Below are 10925 nucleotides of genomic sequence, written 5' to 3' on the forward strand. Positions count from 1 at the left end.
CCGAAGCCATTAAGAGCCGAACTCATTAAGAGTACAAAACAAGATTCGTAAACATAAACGTGAGCAAGTTAAACAAGAAGCACATTTTCTAAATTAGTATTTTATTGACCAAAACCAGTGTTAAAGTAGTAATTTGTGTGACTGATGGAGTGAAGAAACAAAGTTCAATGTTGATACAGTACGGGTTATAACAAGTTTGAGCGTCAATTCAAATAATTCTGAATTGTTGTAATCGATTCATTGAAACGAGAAGTTCGAAAGAATCGATTCGGTCAAACGAGCCGAACTTCCAAACTGCGACAGAAATCGCGCATGCGCGCCGATAAAGACAACACTAAAGATGGCGGTGATGCGGAAGACGGGAAGAAAGTACTCGGCTGTGGGAATATTCGCAGTATTATGCCTGCAAATCTGTTCTCTGAAATGTAATGCAATGCCAGTGTCAGGTTAGTGGAAAACTTTCACTTTATAATCTAGTAGTTTTTGCTCTTCTGCCAGTGGTAACATACATTTACCCAATAGCTCGCCTACTGTCAGATCGAGCACAAGTTTGAAAACGAACCTGGTTACATTTAATGAATCCTTAATGATGAGACCTCATCATGTCTTTGTCGTTTATCAATAAGTGGTACATTTCCATAAACTCGCCCAGGTGTCACTGCTACCGGAAGTCTCGTGCTCTGTGTGACGTGGTCAGTTTTGTAACTCATTTGTAAATTAGTTAAGAATGATTTAATACTAGCTACGCGTTATAGTGGTAATTATGGTAAATATTTATTTTTTTATAGATTAAGCTAACTATATTTTACAAGTGTTTTAAGCCACAGTCTGCTCATCTGACGAATCTAATGTAACCTGTCAAACAACTCTACAATTCATCAGTAAATATGTGTCATGTTTGTCCTGTGCTAAATAAAAAACGTCATTGTAGATTTTGGGAGTAGCATGACGATGCAAAAGCTATTCAGAAATCGAAGGCAAGAAACTATAAGAAACAATTCTGTGTTTTTGATCATTTCTAGGTTTGGGTTATATACAGCTCTGGAAAATAATTAAGAGACCAGGGCAAAATGATCAGTTTCTCTGGATTTACTATTTATAGTTATGTGTTTGAGTAAAATGAGCATTTTTGTTTTATTCTATAAAGTACTGACAACATTTCTCCCAAATTCCAAATAAAAATATTGTAATTTAGAGCATTTATTTGCAGAAAATGACAACTGGTCAAAATAACAAAAAAGATGCAGTGTTTTCAGACCTCATATAATGCAAAGAAAATAAGTTAATATTCATTTTTAAACAACACAATTCTAATGTTTAAACTTAGGAAGAGTTCAAAAATCAATATTTGGTGGAATAACCCTGAGTTTCAATCAGCTTTCATGCGTCTTGGCATGCTCTCTACCAGTCTTTCACATTGCTGTTGGGTGACTTTATGCCACTCCTGGTGCAAAAAATTCAAGCAGCTCAGCTTTGTTTGATGGCTTGCGGCCATCCATCTTCCTCTTGATCACATTCTAGAGGTTTTCAATGGGGTTCAAGTCTGGAGATTGGGCTGGCCATGACAGGGTCTTGATCCGGTGCTCCTCCATCCACACCTTGATTGACCTATCTGTGTGGCATGGAACATTGTCCTGCTGGAAAAACCAATGGTCAGAGTTGGGGAACATTGTCAGAGCAGAAGGAAGAAAGTTTTATTCCAGGATAACCATGTATGTGGCTTGATTCATGCGTCCTTCACAAAGACGAATCTGCCCAATTCCAGCCTTGCTAAAGCACCCCCAGATCATCACCAATCCTCCAACTGTTCATCTAATGGTTAGATGGGAGACCTGGAGAGGCCTACAAGCTACAGTGTCTCACACCCACTGTGAAATTTGGTGGAGGAGCGGTGATGATCTGGGGGTGTATTATATAGTATATTTTTTTTATAAAGTGTTGTCTGTAATAAAAATATACATTGAGATGTTTATATGTTGTATTATTATGCACACTGACATTATACATATGAATTAGCAGTGCATTTAATTGTCACATTATCAAAATGGGTATTGTCAACATTTAGAAAAACCAAAGAAATATAAATCTATGGTAATAAAAATAATCATTCTTCCAGAAAACCAACAAACATGGTTTTACTGTAGTAACATTTGCTATTTACTAAATTTGTAGTTCATTTGTGGTTCAATTGTTGTATAAAAAAACATGTTTTCCACCAAAAGAACATGCCCTTATGAAAATTAACCATGGTTTCACTATAGTAAACCTGCAGTAACCATGTAACAACTTTTTAAAGGTAAGAACCATGGTTTTTAAATCCATGGTACATGTACCACAAATTAACCATTTTGTTGTTTTTTTTGGCAAAATGATTGATTTTTATTACCATAGCTTTGGTTTTCCTGTATTATTACCATGGTTTTACCACAATTATCATGGTTAAAATTAGGTATGTGCAAAACTACCAATTTTCTTAATCGACTGTAAGTTGTTTGAAAGACTATTCGACTAGTTATCATCTTGAAATGTATTTTTGATGCAGCGCATAAAAAGAATAAACCTAAAGCATGATTGAGTGCATTTCTTGGAGAGGTTTTTACTGTGCTGACTGTTATTCACTGTTAAGCACAGCAAGCTATTATCATGCAATAACGCTCTCTAAACAGTTGCGTCTCAGTTAATTTGAGAATTGCATCTCCCATTAAAACCACAACACCACTAAAAATATTTGGCTAATGTTATTAGTTGACCCCAATAATTGACTAGTCACTTGTTAGACAACTAGATCCCTTACAAATGACACTGTAGATTTCACAATAAACTCTTAATTTGGCTTCATTTTTCAATCCACAGCTGACAAGGTGCTGGAGAGTACTGAAAATAAAACTGCTAACATCACGGTAATGCTTAACAAGAATGTGCCAACCACTCAGATTGACAGTAAGTTGAATGAAATGGCTGAAGTGTTGATTAAAACAGCAGTTACTGGCAACACCACCACCACCACCACCACCAAAGCATCAGCTGCTCCTACTCCTCCTGTAACTGCTGCCCCAGGCAAAAATATGACCCTTCCAGAGCATGCCACAACGACCAAATCCAATTCACAAGAGTCCACCAGCACACCTGCAAACAAGCAACCTACCACCTCCACTCCTGCTGGAGAGACAACAGAGATAAGTTTCAATTACAGGGGTGGCATCATTGCTGCTGGACCAGACGGGGGACTTCCTTTTTACACAAATGGCAAAGATGATGATGAAGATAATGATGATGATTATGATAGTATGAATGACAGTCAGGTAATTGAAGAAAACCAGGGCATTGGGAAAGACCTGATCCCTAAAGTTTATAACCCTCCCTTTGAAAGCTCTGAGAAAATTGATGTAAGCATCAAGGACACAACCATCTATACAACTCAGGATGAAGACTCGCACTTCTTCTTTCACCTGGTCATCATCGCCTTTTTAGTGGCCATTGTCTACATCACCTACCACAACAAGAGAAAGGTATGCTTCTCTTTGTCAAAGGGCTTGTAGCTCTTATTGTTCAGAAAGGTGCATGAAGAAAAAAACGGTGTGCACTGAATGGGTCAGTTGAGGAGCGCAGTTTCGTCCCTCTTTTGAAGCATCTGGCTTCCCATATAGTCATCATAACTAAATCAAACAGGCTGCGTGATTAAAGGCCCGAGTATAGTTTGTTTTTATGCGTTCCATATTGTGTTGTGCCCGGTTGGGTTGACCACATTGCCTTTCAAATTATACTCTTTTAACCGCAAGCGAATTCGAACAAGTTTGACGCATGCACACTACAACTGATTTGTGATACTCTTTTTGCACATTCAACAACACTTGTGCCGACGACTGTCCGCTGTGCACATTCCAATCAGCAATGCGGACAACTGAAGAATTCTTTGGCCTTAAGATTATTGTAAGAGGTCATTTGACATGCAGATGCACAGGACTTACAATTTTCTAAAATTATCAACAAATAAATACATAGAATTAATATTAAATTATTAATTCCCATCCACAAGTTTGTGTAACTTGATATGAGCTTGTCTGTCACAAAGTTCTAAATTAAGAAAATCTGGTACAAGTGCTTAGATGTAGGTCAGATGATACATATTGGATTTAAAACCACATTTTTAAAGTGGCTGAAATCGAATGCCAAAAAATCCAGTCTAATAAATGGATTTACTGCTTAGATTCAAAATCTAATCTCTGCCAGATGACTGTTTAATATACATTTATATATGAAATGCAGTCTTGGAAATAACATAAGTATTAAGCACCTACTATAAAGTTGTCTACACTTATGCGTATTTTATGTCCTGTTGTTTACTGAAAAAAATAAAATAAATAGTTGGTTTAACTTAATTCAATTGTGGGCATTGGTTCCGCACAATAAAAATGAGTTCTTGGATATGAAATTAAAATGAAAGCTCTACTCGAATACTTTGTGTAATGCCTAAATGAATTGAGTTAACCTAACTTAAATTTGATCTGTTCAAATATTCAAATAGCAGCACATATAGACTATATATATTTATATAATTAAATCATAGCCTTTTGCAGTTTAATAAGCACATTAGCCCATTTAGTGAACTGCTTTCCGGAGGTGAGAAGTGAAGCCATCTAAAACATCCAGTTTTCCGCCAAAATAAAAGCTCCATTTAAATAGACATGTGTAATTGAAAAAATGAAACAGAAATATTTTACTTCTGTATAGTAAAATGTAATATTAAATGTAGTTGTAGTAGTAATGATGATGATGATAATAATATATAAATAATAATTACATTATATTTAAGCAATATCTTAAGAGTTTCTTCACTGCTTTCATTAATACTTTGATGCTCTACTGTGCAGCACTGTATTTGACCAAAATAATAAAATAAAATAATTACGTTTTTTTTTTTTTTTTTTTTTTTTTAACAGTGCTGTGAAGATCACTATAGACACTCTTCATTTAATAAAAAAGAATGCAATGGTATGTTAAAAAGTAATTGTTCTGTTTTCATATTATTAAAATTCTATTAATTAATTAGATTTGACAGTTTATTTTAATGATAAAATTTAATTAAACTATAAAACCAAGAATTCAGAGAAAATAAAATGGAAAACACAATTTGGAAAAAAATAAAATGGATTTCATAGGGCCCTACATATTAGGGGTTGATAAAATTATTGATTTTCCTATGCATCGTAATCTTTATTTGAATGGACTTGATATTGATTCTTAAATCCCAAGATCGATCTTTTTCTCCCCTTTCTCCCCAGTTTGGAATGCCCTATTCCCAATGCGCTCTAAGTTCTTGTGGTGGCGTAGTGACTCACCTCAATCCGGGTGGTGGAGGACAAATCTCAGTTGTCTCTGTGTCTGAGACCGTCAATCCGTGCATCTTATCACATGGCTTGAGCGCGTTACCGCAGAGACCTAGCACGTGTGGAGGCTTCATGCTATTCCCCGCGGCATCCACGCACAACTCACCACACGCCCCACCGAGAACGAACCACGTTATAGCGACCATGAGGAGGTTAACCTAACATGACTCTACCCACCCTAGCAACCGGGCCAATTGGTTGCTTAGGAAGCCTGACAGGAGTCATTCAGCATGCCCTAGTTTCGAACTCGCGACTCAAGGTGTGGTAGTCAGCGTCTTTACATGCTGAGTTACCTAGGCCCCCCAAGATCGATCTTTTACTCTATGCGCAATCCTCCACATCACTCGCATTTGCAACCAAATTCTGTGCTATGCGACTAAAATGTATATATTTGGCAATTGGCTGGTAAATGTTTATATTTCACTCACCAGTGATTGTGTAGTATAGTATTCAGCATTGAGATTCTTTCACTGCGTGTTGAGAGTAAAAACTGTTCTGTGTAATGTGTCCAAAGATGAGATCCTCATGACCTATTTGTCATTGGATAATGTCTTTTTAACTGTTCTCTACAGTCAGTTGTTGATCAAAAACAATAAATAAGAAACATTTAATTCTAATCATGCATGGCACAGATGAGATAAAGCCTTTTGATTCTTCTCCCGTCAACATGCGCTCATCTACAGATGCTCTTAACAGGAATGCTGTTTTTTGTTAAAGAGACAGTACCGGTTTTAGCCTGTGTTCAACAAATCAGTCTAAATACTGGTAAAAAATTATGCAATTAAACAATAAACATGTAACAAAAAATTATGTAATGAATCTTATATGAAATCTAATTTATTGATTGAATACATGGATTTGTTCATTTTTAAAAAGCCAAAAAGTTACCAAAATGATGAAAAACGAATCAAATATAATAAGTAAAATGTATATTTTCATAATGTACCTAGTAAGAAGGTCCCCTGTATAATTAACAGCATTTGCTGGGAGAGAAATTCTTTCATATGTCAGCAAAAGGGACATTATAACTGAAATATGCTCATATGAATTGATATTGAATCATATTGAGAGCTTGTGAATCGGAATCTAATCAGTTGATACAATTGATCGATATTGATACCCAGCTCTTTTATATATATGTATATCTTTTTGGACTGTATAACTTTGTTGCTTCTGAGAGTTTACAGATCCCCATTCAGTCATTACACTGATGATCCAGTAATGTTCCCAACCTTGACCTAACATTAGCTCCACTCTTCCCCGTAACGGTAACCTCCAAAAAAATTAAACATGACTGAACCTCCTCTAAATCCCAACATAACAGAACATTCAACACTAACAAGGCTCCTTCTTGTTTCATTTTGCGTAGAAATACATTAAAATAACACTTAATTTTAAAATTCCAGATCCAAATCCAGTCCCATGCAAAGCATGCTGTGAACTGGAAATCCCCTACCTGGTTTCAGCAATACATTGATGCAACAAATATTATTCACATAGTCCCAACTCAGTTGGATTAAGTGAACATTGAATAGATTGTACACAACAAAATTTAAGTTTAGACCAAATGTTAAAGAATTATGTTGCATTAGCTCATTATAAATTAGTTAATTGAGTAAGCGCTGAAAATCATGTTGAGTGACACCATCCGTTAGAAGTCTGAATCCATTTGAAATGTGATTATCACTTTTTGATGATTGTGTTGAATATCACATGGACTTTACACAATATAATTATGTTCTCATCTCAAACATAAATGTATTAAAGGTGCTGTGAGCAATTTTTTTTTCACGGAAAGGTACGCACAAAATGTTCATACTCCCTGAAAGATATTACTGAAATAAGTTTTGTAAGATATCTTACCGGTCTCTAAACAGCAAACAAAAATGTGTCCGTGGACAGTAACACTTTCAATCTGTCAATCATTTTGCACATTCTCATAGTATTGTAGTTGCAGCGAATTATTGAGATATACTGCCATTTTTAAGCCATCTTGTTCATAACAGTTGTCAGTTGAGGATGCCATTTTGCTGCTGTTGTTTTTAGCAGCACTATTTTGCTGCTGTGTGGGATTTTAGAAGAGGGGGCGTGGCTAGTCCAACGGCTCAGTCTCGTGGAAGTAGAACAGATAAAATCACTTACAGCACCTTTAAGTAGATTTCAAGTGGACTGGTTTAGTATTTTAAACAGAGCTGCTTTCCCTTTTTTCAGTATTGCTCGAGTCTGTTCTTTTCTTGTTGTAGCAGAGGACAAGGATAAAGTTGGGTTAAAGAGCAAAGTTCAGTGATAGTAGACATGTCAACAAACATAATTTCCTGGTACACTTCAGACCCATCAACACACTAAGAAAGAATTGAGTACACATAACACAAAATGGAAATGCATATTAATATGCATTTTAACTCTCAAAAAATCATCCCTATTTACTTCACTTATTAGTGCTTCACTGTAACCTCAATTTAGCTTTTTTTTTTTAAAGAAAAGGAGGGGTTAGTAGAAGTAATTTTTGTGATAAACAACATTATGCCACAAATGCTATCGATTGAGCTTAACTTGTATTAGACCTAGAATTAATTAAATAAAAATTATGTGGGATTGCATGGTACATGTTTATGTAGGCAACACATCCAAAACAAGAAAAGAATGTTTTGTTAAATTACTTTATTGCTGTTACAATGCACAACCACTAATTGTGCAGCATGTTAGATTTCACATTAACTGTGAACAGCAGGTTATTGCAGTAGTCTAATTAAAGCTTTGAGAATGGTCTGTCATCATTATTTACATTTTGCTTTATATTTTTCTGCATGTGTAGCTCATGTTACTGGCTCAAAGTCACCGCTGGAGGGACGGCTTCTGCTCGCGCGGCATCGAGTATCACAGACTCGACCAGAACGTCAACGAGGCCATGCCTTCACTCAAGATGACCAATGACTACATCTTCTGACCAACTACATGAAGTTTACTGAAGAAAAACACATGCAAATAGTTGATTTCATCTACACATGGTGTCTTATTTAATCAGGGGAGGAGAGTTGTACTATAATAATTTATTTTATGTGCACTCTCTAAAAAATGGTCTTTCCTTTTAAAAAAAAAAAAAAAAATGTGATTGTATTTTTTTGGTTTTACTTTGTGCTTTCTTTGGTTTCATGAATGCAGGTGTTTTAAAATGGTTGATGCAACTGATGCATTTCAAGTTTTCGAACATTTTTGCACTTCATTTTGTAGACTTAATCTCTGTAGGATGAATGTAATGGATTCATTCTAAAGAAAAGTAAATGAAGGTATATCCGTGCAAATATTTGATTATAACACTTCCTATTAAACCTGGTATGAAAAAGGCCTAGAATGAACAAAGTAATTTAGATTTTCTCTGCTACATAAAAGCGGCACAGAAATGTGGGACGTTACGCCTTCAATGTTGAAATCTGCCCTGAAACACACATTTTATATTTTGTTTTGACTCCATAACTGCATTTGTTTTCTTTTTGCCTTTATGATGATATAGTTTGCAACAGCAATTGCCAATAGACATTGTGAGTAATACTGCCATACAAAGGCAAAACGCTGTAACTACACACTTTTGTCAAAATTTTGTTAAGACTGAAATCGAGTCTTTTAGACAAGGATCTCTCTTGCCACAGATGAGTTTGGCTCAACAGTTCTCAAGTTTAGAGAAAATTGAATTTTAAAATTGCAGTAACTACAAATCCACATGGGGGAAAAAAAAACTCACTTTTAGTGTTGGTGTAGTTGCTGTGTTTTGCCTTTGTAGGTCACAATAGTTTTATTAATGTGCATATCTTGTAACTCCAGTACAGCAATACCATAAAGTTAAAGCTAAATTTGAACTGCTGTGTGCTTTGCTATGCAGCAATTTTTGGGCTGGTTCCTATTTGTGTTACGACTTCAATGAAGTTGTTATTATTGCACATACTGACCTGGATCTGTCATTACCAAAGGTCTGGAGATATTTATGAAAAATTAGGCTCTTAAGTGTTTTGTTTCCTTTTTTTACTCTGAAAGCACTACATATGAGTGTTGCCCAAATTCAACATAACTATGTCAGGAGCAGTCAAAATAGAGCTGGATTGCCGTCGCTTTAACTCTTTAGTAAGCCTTACTTTTGTCAATGAAATAATAATTAAAGCATTGATGTACTGAATCACGTCACTGTTTTAAAAGAAAGCACAAGAAGATTGTGTCTATGCATGCAGTATGTATGATGATAGGCTGTTGGTTGCCTTAGAAATAATTTCTTCAATAAAGCATGAACTGTAACTGGATCATTCATTGTGTCTCACTTCTTTTAATATGAAACGTGTAATTTTAAGGGAATGCTTTATCAAATATATATACAGATATGAGCAAATAATGCCAAAACCATGACAAAATGCCTTAATTTTTGTAGATTATTGACCTTTGTTGAAATATTCCACTATTTTAAATAATTTTCTTAACCATGTATCAGCCATTAGTTGGATGATTATTATTAGGCAGGTTATATTTCACTCTTAATTAATGGAATTAAGAAATTCTATTTCTATAATTATTTTAATGATAGATTATAATTATGTTTGCTTAAAGAATTAAATAATATCTAAATCCAAATTAAAATAAGCAGTAAATTGAATGTTAAATCTATGCATTACTTTGTGTGTGTGTGTGTGTGTGTGTGTGTGTGTGTGTGTGTGTGTGTGTGTGTGTGAGGAGCCGATGGGGGGCAGTAGAGTCCATGGAAACAAATTTCTCTAGAAAGTAATCCATTCTTTTTAAAAACTACACAATGAACCCTATTGTACACTGAAAGAATTAAATGCTTTTACTTTTATTATAACAAACACAACATTATTTGTGTGTGTGAAAATACACATGCTCATACTTCTCATGGCAGTAGCCTACTTCAAAATGTATTTAATTGAAGAAATACACTGTAATAGAACTTATCTTTACCTGTATGGCCTAGATGTTTTCTTATCTTTCAAGAAAAATCTGGGGAAAAATAAAAACACTGCTGATATAAAGGTGCAACAAGTTCACATAGAGTGAAAATATGAGCAATTCATCTGCAAAATATCTGTAAAGAGGTATGTTTATATTTTAAATATATTTATATTTGTACATATTCTGGGCAACTTTCTGTTTTCTTTGATTAAAATAATAATAATAATTATATATATATAGTTGAAGTCAGAAGTTTACATACATTTAGTTTGAAGTCATTAAAACTAAATTTTTAACCACTCCACAGATTTAATATTAGCAAACTATAGTTTTGGCAAGTCGTTTAGGACATCTACTTTGTGCATGACATGAGTAATTTTTCCAACAACTGTTTACAGACAGATGTTTCACTTTTAATTGACTATACCACAATTCCAGTAGGTCAGAAATTTGCATACACAGTTAACTGTGCCTTTAAGCAGCTTGGAAAATTCAAGAAAATGATGTCAAGCTTTTAGACAATTATCCAATTAGCTACTGATAGGAGGTGTACTGAATTGGAGGTGTACCTGTGGATGTATTTTAAGGCCT

The 10925-nt window shown here is 34.8% G+C and overlaps 1 protein-coding gene across 1 annotated transcript; it reads left to right on the forward strand.

The window, feature by feature from the left end:
* The first annotated feature begins 293 nt into the window (after positions 1 to 293).
* On the forward strand, positions 294 to 9676 carry LOC127429153 (keratinocyte-associated transmembrane protein 2-like). The gene is made up of 3 exons (XM_051678018.1): positions 294 to 446; positions 2854 to 3509; positions 8203 to 9676. Exons 1-3 carry the CDS (start codon positions 341 to 343, stop codon positions 8332 to 8334), a joined length of 894 nt encoding a protein of 297 aa, XP_051533978.1. The 5' UTR covers positions 294 to 340; the 3' UTR covers positions 8335 to 9676.
* The last annotated feature ends 1249 nt before the right edge of the window (positions 9677 to 10925 follow it).

This window comes from Myxocyprinus asiaticus, chromosome 38 (assembly GCF_019703515.2).
Source record: "Myxocyprinus asiaticus isolate MX2 ecotype Aquarium Trade chromosome 38, UBuf_Myxa_2, whole genome shotgun sequence".
NCBI lineage: Eukaryota > Metazoa > Chordata > Actinopteri > Cypriniformes > Catostomidae > Myxocyprinus > Myxocyprinus asiaticus.